At 46.6% G+C, this 15,489-nt stretch overlaps 1 protein-coding gene across 4 annotated transcripts in view; it reads left to right on the top strand.

Moving 5' to 3' along the window:
* gab2 (GRB2-associated binding protein 2) overlaps positions 1 to 15,246 on the top strand; it is a 437,888-nt gene extending 422,642 nt beyond the window's left edge. For all 4 annotated transcript variants that reach the window (XM_038818920.1, XM_038818921.1, XM_038818922.1 and 1 more), the window contains 3 exons: positions 5,779 to 5,881; positions 8,634 to 8,756; positions 9,397 to 15,246. In XM_038818920.1, the coding sequence (XP_038674848.1) occupies positions 5,779 to 5,881; positions 8,634 to 8,756; positions 9,397 to 9,537 (367 nt within the window). In that variant the 3' untranslated portion in view covers positions 9,538 to 15,246. The remainder of the gene's footprint in view (positions 1 to 5,778; positions 5,882 to 8,633; positions 8,757 to 9,396) is intronic.
* The last annotated feature ends 243 nt before the right edge of the window (positions 15,247 to 15,489 follow it).

Below are 15,489 nucleotides of genomic sequence, written 5' to 3'. Positions count from 1 at the left end.
CCAAGGGCAATGTGTCCAGGTTTGCAGATGACACTAAGATGAGTGGTAAAGTGAAAAGTGCAGAGGATACTGGAAGTCTGCAGAGGGATTTGGATAGGTTAAGTGAATGGGCTAGGGTCTGGCAGATGGAATGCAATGTTGACAAATGTGAGGTTATCTATGTTGGTAGGAATAACAGCAAACGGGATTATTATTTAAACGATAAAATATTAAAGCATGCCGCTGTGCAGAGAGACCTGGGTGTGCTAGTGCATGAGTCACAGAAAGTTGGTTTACAGGTGCAACAGGTGATTAAGAAGGCAAATGGAATTTTGTCCTTCATTACTAGAGGGATGGAGTTTAAGACTAGGGAGGTTACGTTGCAATTGTATAAGGTGTTATTGAGGCCACACCTGGAGTATTGTGTTCAGTTTTGGTCTCCTTACTTGAGAAAGGACATACTGGCACTGGAGGGTGTGTAGAGGAGATTCACTAGGTTAATCCCAGAGCTGAAGGGGTTGGATTATGAAGAGAGGTTGAGTAGACTGGGACTGTACTCGTTGGAATTTAGAAGAATGAGGGGGGATCTTATAGAAACATTTAAAATTATGAAGGGAATAGATAGGATAGATGCGGGCAGGTTGTTTCCACTGGTGGGTGAAAGCAGAACTAGGGGACATAGCCTCAAAATAAGGGGAAGTAGATTTAGGACTGAGTTTAGGAGGAACTTCTTCACCTAAAGGGTTGTGAATCTATGGAATTCCTTGCCCAGTGAAGCAGTTGAGGCTCCTTCATTAAATGTTTTTAAGGTAAAGATAGATAGATTTTTGAAGAATAAAGGGATTAAGGGTTATGATGTTCGGGCCGGAAAGTGGAGCTGAGTCCACAAAAGATCAGCCATGATCTCGTTGAATGACGGAGCAGGCTCGAGGGGCCAGATGGCCTACTCCTGCTCCTAGTTCTTATGTTCTTAATATAATCTTCCAGATCTCCACATAAAATATAAAACAACCTTTACAACATACCTGGTGGGATTCCATGGCCTCCTGGATGTGTGTTTCTCGGCAACGGGAGGCGACGTGCCGTTCGCTGGTGGCGGGATTCTCTACTCCTGCCGCTAGCAATGGGAATTCCCATTGACCCCACTCCATACCGCCAGGAAACCTGTGGGTAAGGATGCACTGCCAGCGGGAGCAGCAAATCCCACCATCAGAAATCCCCGGAGAATTCCAGTGGTTTTTATTTTCCACTGATTGGCATTGCCAAGATTTTGATCCAAGTAAAACTGACACAGAGAATATTTTGGGGGCGTTCTACCGGCCGCATCGCACCACGTGTGAATACGAGCAGGCCGGTTAGATAGGCGGGAGAGGCAGAATTCAGGAAGCATGCTGGCCACAAATCGGTTTCCGATCTAACCGGCATGCTCCCGTTGGTAAGATCCGGATCCCACTGCAGCAAGAAACCAAGAATCGGAAATTAAGACCAATCTGCATCCCATTAATGGGAAGGACCCCCGATCGAATAGCCTCCTGTGATCTAACCGCCTCCCTAACGAACGATCAGTACACCTATATAAAAACATGAAGCTAGTGCAATGGCTGCTGTGGGGATCCGAGGAGGTGAGTAGCCATCTTCGAAATCGGGCAGTCAACCTGGGGTCACCAGGGCAGCTGCCCCAGTGCTCGAGGGGGTGCGTGAACCCTGGGGTGGGGGTGGGCCGCCATTGTTGGGGGAGTCGCCCTTTGCCGGCATGGCCAAGGGGGCTCAGTGCCTGTAGGTCGTCCATGCCACTCCCTGGATCGTGTACACTCCTAACGCGGGCAGCTCCAGCTGCTGCCCGTCTGTCCCACCGAACACCCCGTGACAGAGCCTGTGGTAATATGGTGAAAGTCACTATATCTCCCACTGATCGTAGTGGCAGCTGGCCACACAGCTGAAGGCTTTCGCTAATGGGAATTGGTAGTTCTCGTAATGTGAGCACTTCACAGTTCCCAAGTTGGTTTCCGTGGATACATGTGCCATGACGCAGGCAGTTGTTACTGCCCATCATCCCAATCAGGCTGTGAGGTCTCGACACTTGTCCTGAACTCCAGAGGCATTCAACACCACAGAGGCAGCAGCCAACATTAGAACACCTAAGAGCTGGGTCTCAGTATTGGGGACATCCCTGTGACCAGTGAGTGTGGGGACGGAACCAGCGCCCAGTCCATGTCACATTCCCGTACCAGCCTCCCCGCACAGGCGCCGGAATGTGGCGACTAGGGGCTTTTCACAGTAACTTAATTGAAGCCTACTCGTGACAATAAGCGATTTTCATTTCATTTCATTTTCATCTGATGTCAGGGGTACAGGTTTTGGGCTCGGTGCCCAGGGGCCACTGCTGCAGCCGTGGATGCATGTGCAGGGCGTGTTGGATGGCACCCTAAGGGATGACAGGGAATGTGAGGGTGGGGTCACTTTGGGATCCAAGGGTACCGTGGTGTGTGGCAGCCATGACTGATCATCAGTCGCACACCCTCTCTAATTCTTTACTGATACTACATTATAGATGATATGTTGGACCCCACAGAACCTGCCCTCGTTGGCAGACTAGGTGGCCAGACCCCAGAGAAGGTGGTGGTAGCAGCGTCGACAGAGCTCGAGGCAACAGCCCATGTGCAGGGCCCCATCGCACACTCTTAAGACCAGGGATGGAATCATAGGGGGAGGCCAGTGATGGCCCAAGGTGTACAGGCATCGCTGGACCTTCAAATAAACGATGGACAGCATGAGCCGTAGGAGGCTCCGCCTTGAGAAGGAGACGGTGCCTGTGCCACGTCCTTGCAGACTTGGCACCATGAGGAGGAGGAGGATGCGTTCTCCCGGTGGCCGTCAAGGTCACTGCAGCCCTGAACTTCTACATCTTAGGATCATTCCAGGGCTTGAGCGGGGACTTGGGTTTGATATCCCAATCAACAGCCCACAAGTTATGTCCATGAAGTCACAGATGCCCTGTTTGTCCAGGCAGAGAACTATATATACTTTGACCTGGACCAAGCCTATCAACATGCCCAGGCAGCAAGATTCTCCGCCATTGCCAGGATGCCCCAGGTCCAGGGGTAATAGATGGCACCCATGTTGCCTTGCATGTACTGGGCGGTCCGAGAGAGCCCTTCATCAACAGGAAGGGATTCCACTGCCAACTTGTGTGCAACCACTATCTGAATATCGTGCACATATGTGCACACTTCCCTGGGAGTGTGCATAACAGCTACATCCTGGGGCAGTCGGAGATCCCCGGCATCTTCGAGGGACACCCCAGGGTGACCAGTTGGCTCTTTGGGTATGAGGGGTACCCACTGAGGACCTGGATACTGATGCCAGTACGGAGGCCAGAGACCGATGCGGAGACCCGCTATAATGAGGCCCATGTGGCCATCCAGGCTGTCATTGAGCATGCATAGGACTGCTTAAAGTGCGGTTCTGATGCCTCAGCTGCTCGGTTGGTGTACTGCAGTACTCTTTCCCCCCCCCCCCCCCCCCAGAGGGTCACCCACTTTGTGGTGGTCTGCTGTGCCCTCCACAACCTGGCATAGCAGTGGGTCGAAGTGCTGGAGGTGGAGGAGGAGGAGGAACATGCGGCCACATTTGAGCACAAGGACAAGGAGGAGCCGGACGCAGAGGGGCTGGAGGCCATGCCCGGGGAAGACCCCCAGGACTAGAAGGAGGTTTGAGGACAGACAGCGGCAACGATCCAACATGCCCGGAGGACCAAGAAGGCCCTCATCCTCTTCTGCTTCTCCTTGGACGTGGCTTTGTCCGTCATCTTTCCCCCTCTCCCCTTCACACCCACCTTCCCCCCCATGACAACTGTGGTACCTCGATGGTGGCATCCAGAGAGCTCTCCACCCAGGTGCTGATGAGCGGCAGGGGTGGCCAACCTGGAGGGGCTGATGCCATTGGATGGCGATCCTGTGGGAGAATGGACATGTGGTTAGTGGGAGGGAAGGATCATCATCCTGGCATGAACAACACACGTGTGATTGGTCATCTGGGTGGAGGCCGGTGGATACTCACCTCTGCCGCACAGGCCAATCTTGACATCGGTGAGCGATCTATCCTAACTCACCCCCGTGACCTCCAGGGCGGGGTCCACATTGGGTCTGAGGACCCTGAGGTGCGGCACCTCGATGCCCATCTGGGCCCTTTCTCCTCTCTTGTGGGCCAAAAGTCTCCTGCGGGAACCCAGTGGGGGGCGTCGTGAGCTACACACTTCCTGCATCGTGGGCAAGGGGTGGAGGTATGTTGGGGGACAGGTGGGTGCACCACTGCTAGACATGGGTGGGGTGCTGGTGGATGCCAGGGTGTGCTGGGGCATATTGCAGTATTGTGCTGAGTTGGGGGGGGGGGGGAACTCCAGGGGGTAGCAGGCAGGACCGGTGCCTCCAGGGGGTAGCAGGCAGGACCGGTGCCAGGAGACCAAAGCCAACTCACCTGTGCATCCCTGTGGAAGTCAATGAGCTTCTTGCAGCACAGGGTGGTGGTTCTCCTGGTGACACCCCCTGAACTGACTGTCACTTCCACTGCCTTCCAGGTGGCACTGGCTGTCCTGTGGCTGACCCTCTGAGCTCTTCGGGGGAACAGTGTATCCGGTCTGGACTCCACCATGTCCATCAGTCTAGCCAGGTCAGTGTCATCATATAAATCCATGTATATAATGGAGTGTAGATAGGCAGTGATTGACACACAGGATGACCAGTGAGCACACAGAACACAGCAGCCAATCACCAGACAGCACACGACCACGATAAAGTCAGAGGGCACCAGTTTTCCCGCTCTCTTGGGATCCAGCCTCTGAGACAGTCAGAGCCCGTGAGCAGCAGCTAGAACATACACCATGTGGTAGACAGTTAGTCTGGTCAGGTTAACCTCAGGTCTCCAGTCAAGTCAGCATAGTGTCAACCCGCAGTTAAGCATGTAATATAGTTAGATGTTAAATAAAATCGTGTTGCATCTCTTCAAGTGTTGGAAGCCTGTCTCTCTCTACACTGCATCAAACGCAGTCCACATAGACCCAGCCTGCCCAACACATCAGTCAGCATCCCTGAATCATGGAGTGGGTCTGCGTGGTGGCATGGCTGCGTGCTGCCTGGGGTTTGCTCTGCGGGATCGGTTTAAGTGCTGTTCCCCTCGTTAATGAGGAGCTAGGCATAGTTCTGGTGAATTTGCAACGTGAAGCCCGTGGGCATCATTTTAGTGTCCTAATTAACGTTCGATACTGGTGATGGCCTCAGCAAAACAGCTGCTGGGAAACACCCAGCATTTCCCGCTCGCTACCACACTTCAAAACTTTTCCGTTATCCAATATATGTGGAAAAACTTAGAGCTATCATTTTGTGAACTCAGTGGAAGGAATGGGATGGTGAAAAATCAGCTGCTGATTCACTGATTCATTTTGAACAACCGACATGAACCAATTTTATCCCCTACTTAATTGATGGCAGTTGTATAAAAATATATATAGGTTATTTTAGAATATTTTGAGTACAAAGCTGTACATTTTTGAGCAAGATTTACTCATTGACTTTTCCTCCCTCTTCTAAAGGTACCTGCCCTCTGTCTTGTATGTTTTCATGGACGCAATCAAAAATGTGTGGGAAATTTGATGGGGGTACAGTAGGCTGTACCTTGGTGTTATGACAGATGTGCTTTTTACCGTTTTTAATGCTGGTCTTGCCAGCTAATTTTCCAATAATAAGGAAATTCATTGTTTCATGTTTTAGTCCTTGAAAGAATATTGCATTTTATTCCTTCCAGAGCTGCTGTAAACCCCATTTCTTCGCAGAACTGCCGGCCCTTATCAACGCAGAGTGTCACCAGCACTGACTCAGGAGACAGTGAAGAAAACTATGTTGCAATGGTAAGTAGATGAAAACAATGAGATTGGTTCCAAGTTACAATTGGCATTACTAAACCGAAACAACGGTTTAGTAATGCAGTCCTACATTGATTATACAAACATACACAATGATAGACAGACAATAAATACTGGCCTAGCCAGCCTACTGGCCATAAAATTAATTTGGAAAAAGACCTGTTGGCCCAATCAGCCTGTCCCACACCGTGGCAATGTAGCCAGCCTGGCCCACACCGTGGCAATGTAGCCAGCCTGCCCCACACCGTGGCAATGTAGCCAGCCTGCCCCACACCGTGGCTACGTAGCCAGCCTGCCCCACACCGTGGCAATGTAGCCAGCCTGCCCCACACCGTGGCAATGTAGCCAGCCTGGCCCACACCGTGGCTACGTAGCCAGCCTGGCCCACACCGTGGCTACGTAGCCAGCCTGTCCCACACTGTGGCTACGTAGCCAGCCTGGCCCACACCGTGGCTACGTAGCCAGCCTGTCCCACACCGTGGCAATGTAGCCAGCCTGCCCCACACCGTGGCAATGTAGCCAGCCTGCCCCACACCGTGGCTACGTAGCCAGCCTGCCCCACACCGTGGCTACGTAGCCAGCCTGTCCCACACCGTGGCTACGTAGCCAGCCTGCCCCACACCGTGGCAATGTAGCCAGCCTGCCCTAAACAGTTGTAGCCAGCCTGCCCCACACCGTGGCAATGTAGCCAGCCTGCCCAACACCGTGGCAATGTAGCCAGCCTGGCCCACACCGTGGCTACGTAGCCAGCCTGTCTCACACCGTGGCAATGTAGCCAGCCTGGCCCACACCGTGGCAATGTAGCCAGCCTGCCCCACACCGTGGCTACGTAGCCAGCCTGCCCCACACCGTGGCTACGTAGCCAGCCTGTCTCACACCGTGGCTACGTAGCCAGCCTGCCCCACACCGTGGCAATGTAGCCAGCCTGGCCCACACCGTGGCTACGTAGCCAGCCTGCCCCACACCGTGGCAATGTAGCCAGCCTGGCCCACACCGTGGCTACGTAGCCAGCCTGGCCCACACCGTGGCTACGTAGCCAGCCTGCCCCACACCGTGGCTACGTAGCCAGCCTGCCCCACACCGTGGCTACGTAGCCAGCCTGCCCCACACCGTGGCTACGTAGCCAGCCTGCCCCACACCGTGGCTACGTAGCCAGCCTGTCTCACACCGTGGCTACGTAGCCAGCCTGGCCCACACCGTGGCAATGTAGCCAGCCTGCCCCACACCGTGGCTACGTAGCCAGCCTGCCCCACACCGTGGCTACGTAGCCAGCCTGGCCCACACCGTGGCAATGTAGCCAGCCTGCCCCACACCGTGGCTACGTAGCCAGCCTGGCCCACACCGTGGCTACGTAGCCAGCCTGCCCCACACCGTGGCAATGTAGCCAGCCTGGCCCACACCGTGGCTACGTAGCCAGCCTGCCCCACACCGTGGCTACGTAGCCAGCCTGCCCCACACCGTGGCAATGTAGCCAGCCTGCCCCACACCGTGGCTACGTAGCCAGCCTGCCCCACACCGTGGCTACGTAGCCAGCCTGCCCCACACCGTGGCAATGTAGCCAGCCTGTCCCACACCGTGGCAATGTAGCCAGCCTGCCCCACACCGTGGCTACGTAGCCAGCCTGGCCCCACACCGTGGCAATGTAGCCAGCCTGCCCCACACCGTGGCAATGTAGCCAGCCTGTCCCACACCGTGGCAATGTAGCCAGCCTGCCCCACACCGTGGCTACGTAGCCAGCCTGGCCCACACCGTGGCAATGTAGCCAGCCTGCCCCACACCGTGGCAATGTAGCCAGCCTGCCCCACACCGTGGCAATGTAGCCAGCCTGCCCCACACTGTGGCAATGTAGCCAGCCTGCACTGGCCCGCCCGCCGATCGGTGGGCCCCGACCGCGGACCTGGCCACCGTGGGGGCACCCCCCGGGGTCCGATCGCCCCGTGCCCCCCCCCAGGACCCTGGGGGCCTGCTCGCGCCGCCGATCCCGCCGCCACCAGAGGTGGTTCAAACCGTGGCGGCGGGAGAGGCCTCCCAGCGGCCGGACTTCGGCCCATCGCGGGCCGGAGAATCGCCGCAGGGGGCCCGCCGCTCGATGTGGCGTGTTTCCCGGGTGGCGGAGAATTTCTGCCACGGTGGGGGCGGGATTTTCGGCAGCCCCGGGAAATTCTCCGACCCTGCATGGGGTCGGAGAATTTCGCCCCTTGTTTCAAGCAAAATATTGCAGGACTGTGAAGGTAGTTCTTTAATTGCCACTGGCATCTGACATTCTGTCCCCTTGTCTAAAAATGTTATAGTGGCTGGTTTACCACACTGGGCTAAATAGCTGGCTTGCAATGCAGAACAATGCCAGCAGTGCGGGTTCAATTCCCGTACCAACCTCCCCGAACAGGCGGCGGAATGTGGCGACTAGGGGCTTTTCACAGTAACTTCATCGAAGCCTACTTGTGACAGTAAGAGATTATTATGCTTAAAGCAGTCAAAATAACAATAGTGCTTGGTCCATATGATTAAGCACAGGCACTTGCAACTCCTCAGAAGCAGCACTTGTTGCAATTCCTCAGAAGCAGCGCTTGAGTTAGTGCTGCACCTGTGCCCTTGATCCAAGGTAAGTTGTTATGGCAGATAGCTATACATTAGTTAATTGGAGAGATATAACTCTGATTATTCTTGTTAACTCTGAAATCGATTAGTCTGCCTTCATTGTATTAAAGGAGTGTTTATTTATATTTACCCATAATAGCAGAATCCAATATCTACCTCTCCAATGAATCCTGTGACTGGCAGCCCTGTCGCCAGGAAGACTGGGAGCGTCGATTATTTGTCCTTGGATTTCCAGCCTAGTTCTCCTGGTCCTCATCGAAAGGTAAAACCGATAATTTGTCTATTTCTGATTATCTGCTTTTGTTTTGGTAGTTAACATAATAAGTGTTTACTGAATTTAAATACGTAGGGTCAAGTATTCAATTTGATTCATCTCTTTATCCTATTTCCTTTGCCAATTTTCCTTTCATGCAATTTCAGTGGCCAAAAACTTTCTTACTGAAAGTGCAGACTGCCCACTTGGGAACAAAAAACAATGTGGTGGCCACCATAAACTAACAGACCTATTCTAAATATATACAGTAGAACGAATTACTGTTCATTTGTGGTAATGGGGGCAGCACGGTAGCACAGTGGTTAGCACTGTTGCTTCACAGCGCCAGGATCCCAGATTCGATTCCCGGCTTGGGTCGCTGTCTGTACGGAGTCTGCACGTTCTCCCTGTGTCTATGTGGGTTTCTTCCGGGTGCTCCAGTTTCCTTCCACAGGTCCCGAAAGATGTGTTTGTTAGGTGAATTAAACATTCTGAATTCTCTGTGTACCCTAACAGGCATCGGAGTGTGGTGACGAAGGTCTTTTCACAGTAACTTCATTGCAGTGTTAATGTAAGCCTACTTGTGACAATAATAAAGATTATTATTATGAAACAAATTAATTAAATTCTCTATTCTTTTCACAATCAGCCTTCCACATCCTCAGTGACATCAGATGAAAAAGTCGACTATGTGCAAGTGGACAAGGAGAGGACCCAGGCTCTACAGAACACCATGCAAGAGTGGACTGATGTGAGACAATCCAGTGAGCCTTTGAAGACCCTGAAATAGCAATATAAATGATAAACAGAAGCAAACAAACTATTTACAGTCTGTAATTTAAAAAATCTGGAATTTCTGTTACACATAACATGTGAGAAAGAGAGAAGGAATATTATTTCTTGAATTGCCACAAATTTTCTAGGTAGCTTCCATCACCTTTAGATAAAAACAGCCACTTTTATTGTACCTGTTCTCACAGAAAGCAATTTTTCCAAAGGTTCACTCCCAGAAATGCTCTCATATTATCTAAGGCAGATGTCACAGTGCTCAAACATTCACCGCATCGCTGTATTTGCTGAAAGATAAGCTATGGTAACAGTAAAGAATAAAATAGTTAGCTACCTGATTAGGTCCTTCAACACAAGAAGGGTTTTGAGATAACCGCCTGCTTCTATGCCATTATTTAAAAATGTATGAACCTGTCACCAGCTACAAGTAAATATCCTTTATCTGAAGAATGAATTGGAAACTTGTAAATGCTGGAGCAGAATGTTGCAAATTATGTGCATTTAACCAGAACTGAAGTGTCATTGATTTATTTCAAAACATTGATAATTGCTGAAACAAATCATGTAGACCAGATTTTCAACTTGCCATCTAAAGCTAAAACTGATGTTACAGATCAGCCGTCTGTTTCAGCAACTTCCCAATTTCAACAGATCCACTCAGCAGCAAGTTGAAAACTTATTCTTAACAATTGAGAGAATCTTAACAATTGAGAGAATCCCTTTGGGTCTGAGGAAGTTGGTCACGAAGAATTCTGCCCCTTACATTTACCATGCCAGAACTCCTGTATGATGCAAGAAAATCTTCAAAAGTAAACAATGGGATTCCCTGGAGAACTGAGTGGACTCATCAGTAACAAAATCACAACAGCTTTAGTCGTTAATTACAAACATCTGGGCAGTAAATGACTTCTAAAACACTGAAAGACACATGTCTGTTCACATTATTGAACTGAGATACAAAAATCCATGCAAAAAGTATTTTTGCTCTTTAATAAAATAGACATTCTTAAAATTACTTTAAATGACAGACGCATTGTTTCCATCTCATGAAATGATCTTCGTGTGAAGTGCAGTCACTTACAAACCTTTCCATTTGTTAAGAAGGATTTGTAATCATTTGACTCTGCTTTAGGGCAAAGCAGAGGCAAAGTAACTCCAGTGTTGCAAACTTGTTGCAAAGTAGTTCGATCAGTTATAAATATATACATTTTTGCCAGTGCCATAAAAAGTAATAGATGTATTTTTAGATTGAAAGCAAACGAGGGGCAACTTTAATGCTGATAAAGTTAGATAAGGTAAGATGGGAGGAGTTTGGGTAGAGCTTGAACATTGGTATGGGGTACAAAGACACATATTTCTTTAAATCATAACGATTCTGTCCAAAGAATTTCTATAGATTTTCACAAAATAAGCAAATTTTCAATTGATTGTAAGAACTACACTTACCTACAAATAGACTGATCAGAGAATCACTCTGTAAGTAGCCACCAGAGATTTAAATATAAAATAGAAGCGGGAGATGGTTAGCATAAATTATAAAATTCCAGAATGGACCAAGAATGGATAGGTGCTGCAAAGCTAGTTTATTGTGCAGTCAGTTTATTGTAATTTCTGATGATCAGCAAATTTGCTAAATTTTGTCCAGTCCCTGTACACCATTTCCCAGCAAGATAGTCTGAGAGCTCTCCATTTCTTCCTTGAACAAAGGTCCAACCAGTCTCCATCCACCACCACCTTTCTGACTGGTTGAACTAGTTCCAAAATTGAATAACATTTCCTTCAACTCCACTCATTTTCTCTTTCTCACCCTTTACCCTCCCTCCCATAAACATAATTGGTCCCCTGTGAGACCCCTCCCCCATCAGCTTCTATATTCAACTAATCATCCTCTGCCATTTCCGCCACCTCCTGTATAATGCCGCCACCAAACACATCTTCCCCTCTCCTTCCCTTTCAGTATTCTGAAGGGACAGTTCCCTCTACTATTACCACATCCACATCTCAATCACCCATCCCTTCCCATGGCCCCTTTCCATGCAAGCATAAGAGATGTAATACCTGGTCTTTTACCTTCCCCCTCTCCCTTCTCACAATCCATGGCCCCAAAAGCTCCTTCCAAGTGAAACAGCAATTTATTTGTATTCATTTCAATTTCGTATATTGTATTCACCGCTCACGATGAGAGGCTGCTTTGTGGTATATAAGGACATATGGATCCTCGTGTCTACCCTGCCGTTTGGTACGATCATGCTAGTCTTCTGCTTCAACTCCACTTTCCTGCCTCCTACCCTTATCACTTGATTATCTGAGACTCGAATTCTGAAACCCCTTTGCACTTTTATGATTAGTTTCTCACCGTTTATAAAATATTCTAATTTATTTTTCTTAGGCCTGAAGTGAATGATCTCGCACTTAAAAACACTGAACTCAATTTTCCATGTGTTTACCCACTCATTTAATCTATCTATGTTCCTTTTCAATTTCCTGCTCCTATCTCCTACTTTACTGTCTTTTCTAATGTAGTGCCATCTGTAATATAGAATATGCAACTCTGTTCCTTCATCTAAGTTGTTAATAAATGAGATGAAAAGTTGAAGCTCTGGACAGGACCTAGGGAACACTATTTGTCACATCCTGTAAATATATAACATTTATTTCTACTTCCTGGTTGAAGTAATTGGGACATCTATAGGAGATGATATTCCTTCATTATAATACTGATATTAAAACCTTGCTTATTTCTGGCCAGGGCTGTCTAACAGCAGTGATGATATTCACCAAGAATATATAAGTGAACATGCGGCACAAGTATCTGTGGAATATAGATACATTAAATGAGTGAGAAAACATATGTTTGTACTGGAGCCAAAAATCCAAGCCTCTTTAAAAGAAGAGGTTAGACGTTCCAACCACTGGGACTTTCCGACCAGAAAAGCTGGCTTTTCTCACTGAGTTGCAAATAACACATTCTGATGAAATTTCCAGTTGTGTTCAGTCCTGATTAACAGTACATTATTCAAGTACCGTTGCATTATTTAAATATCATAGGTGAAAATTAATTATTGTGGAAAGAAAACTTGCTGCTGGATGTTATAGGATATCTTGTAGTCTTTTCTCAATGAATTCAATAATTACAGCATAAACTAAAATGAAGATGAACACTTGCAGGGTGATGGAATAGCTCTTTTCAGTAAAGTTAGACTCAAAGGTCAGAGCAGTTTAAATTTCAGCCTTTTAGTTGAAGCTCCTGAAGTTTAAATCATTTTTGGCCTGATCTTTCCTCACTTGGTAGGTCAAATTACAAAGAAGAGGGCTTTAATTCTTTAGGAAGAAAATAACAAGACCAATGCCACACTGCAGAGGTCTTAGAATAATGGAATAGCATTCAAGGTAGCCTTGGAGAAATGCACAATAGTTTGTTCCACTGTCCCAGTTGAAGGGGTAACTGCATGTAGGAAATAAAATCAGACTCAGCAGAATTGGAATTTGGCTTATTATGCCTTGTCTGGCACTTTAAAAGAGCTGCCCAATCAAATGGGCTGGTTTAGCTCAATGGGCTGGACAGCTGGTTTGTGATGCAGAACAAGGCCAGCAGCGTGGGTTCAATTCCTGTACCAGCTTACCCAAACAGGCGCCGGAATATGTGCTTTTCACAGTAACTTCATATTTGTGACAATAAACGGTTATTATTGTTATTAATTAGTCCCATTCAACAATCTTTCCCAATAGCCTGGCATATTTCTCCTTTTCAGAATTGAATTCACTTCTGGAAGTTGATATTGCATCTGTCTCTGCCATTGTTTTCGGCAGCGCATTCCAGATAACAACTTGATTCACAAACTCCTCATTTCACCAATGGTCCTTTTGCCAGTTTTTTTCAATCTGGGTCCTCTGGTGACCAATCCTCTTGCCAGAGGAAATAGTCTTTCTATATTTACTGTATGAAGAAATCCTCACAATTTTGAACACTCCTATTAAAAACTCCCTCGACTTTCTCTCCTTTCAGGAGAAAAATGTAACCCCAGGGTCTCTAGTCTGTCCACATCACTAAAGTAGCAAGAAAAGCTAAAAAAGGGAAAATAAAGCACCTCATTCTGTCACATATTTGATCCCGATTCACATAGCTGTACTTTTCTTAATTCGGAATACATTCACCATTGATCAAGTTATGCTACATCTAGAACAAAAAGGTGAAATCAAGCAAAAAGCAAAATTAACCTCAACTAGAAAAAGTAACTGCTAATGCGCCTGTTTTATGTTAGTTTCGCATTTATTCAACACTTTGATACTTCAAGGCTTATTACTTTACATGAATTACATTTTGATTAATATAATGTTCCTGTAGGGCCAGAGAGAACCATGACTTTTTAAAACTATATATAAACTCAAAAGCAAAATGCAAATTTAAATTGTGCTCTAGTTTTTTGTTTGTTTTTCCCGTTAACTCAGGAATGCAGGTGTGGTATGTAATTAAAGTAAAGTTATATAATGTGGAAAATTGTGTTAAAAGCTAAAGGACTCAACATGTACCAGTTGTATTTACTACAAAAATAGGACCATTAGCTTATGGAGTTCCTTGGCATTCACAAATACTTCTGATTGTTGATTAATGCCGTCTGACCCCAGCCAGGAATAAAGTTTTTATAAAAATGCATTCTACTGAAAACTCAGGACTACCTTGGAATCGTAAATCATGGATATTTGGAATTGCATGTTGCACTATTATTCTCTGATGAAGAGTTAAATTTCAACGGTATAAAGGATTAACAGAGATTCACAATGGAGGTTAATTGGACCTTAATGCGAATAATTTCATAAATCATGAGGAACAAAATCACAAATGGAAGAGTTTATTCACAAGTGCTATAAATTCATTAATCTACTTCTGTCCATTGTATTATTTATACCATAAGTAATTTATTATAAGTGCGTTCAACTCAATTGAACACTGAAGGCGGTTAAACTGCTTTGGTGTTACAAAGCCATCAGAGTAGTCATCAGGTCACCATAAAGAGTATTTTTTTCTGCTGTAGAATGTATAATTATTTTTTATTTAATAAAGGTATTGTCAGTTTGTGGTATAGATATAATGTAGCAATTATAAATGAAAGATTGTGAAAAATGTACATATTTGGATAAAGAATCACAAATTTTGATTTGCAGTGAGCACTTATCACTGACCTATATTGCTTTACTGCATGAGCTGTATATACAATGACTGCACTTCAATATATCTTAGTAAATATTTACAACTTTTTCTTTTTCAGTATTGGTATTTGAATTTCTTTTAACCTTTTTTTGATATTTCTCTCCAGAGGTAATGATGAAATACTATTTAAATAAGGACCAAAGTGCAGTGCTTTTGTACAATAATTTATTACAATTTTGTCCGATTTGGTTTATTTTTGACATTGCATTATGGCAGCAATGAAGTCAAATACAGGATTAAAGAAATCATTCAATTTTAGCTTGTGACCAAAATAATTCCAACATTGACCGTCACCAAGGTACACATTATTCAATAACAGAAAAACGCTGAATCGATCTACCACTGCATTTTTGCACAAAATAGTTACTATTTTACAGGCTACTTAAGGTTCTGATTACAAGCCTCTGTGTTGTTTCATTACACAATTTGCTTTCTTGTCTCTGCATACTTTATAGACAACAATGTGAAGTGAAGTGAAAATAAACCTCAGTGCTGAAAAGATTCATTGACTAATGTTGTAATTCGACAAACTAAATGCATGCAGATATTGAAGATAGTTTGTTTCCTCAAATGGCATTTAGGGGGAAAAATTGGATTAGGCCAGTAATCAGGCAGTGGAATGGAATGCAGGATTAGCACAATTAACTTTGCGCGGCTTTCCAATGCAAATTATAGTGGTATTCAGTCCATTGCAAAGCAAGCTGCTGAGTGGTTGCACACCTCATTAGGGACATGAATTTACGT

This window comes from Scyliorhinus canicula, chromosome 14 (assembly GCF_902713615.1).
Source record: "Scyliorhinus canicula chromosome 14, sScyCan1.1, whole genome shotgun sequence".
Classification (NCBI taxonomy): domain Eukaryota; kingdom Metazoa; phylum Chordata; class Chondrichthyes; order Carcharhiniformes; family Scyliorhinidae; genus Scyliorhinus; species Scyliorhinus canicula.
The sequence above is the reverse complement of the archived record's forward strand: the minus strand, read 5'-3'. Positions and strand labels throughout refer to the sequence as shown.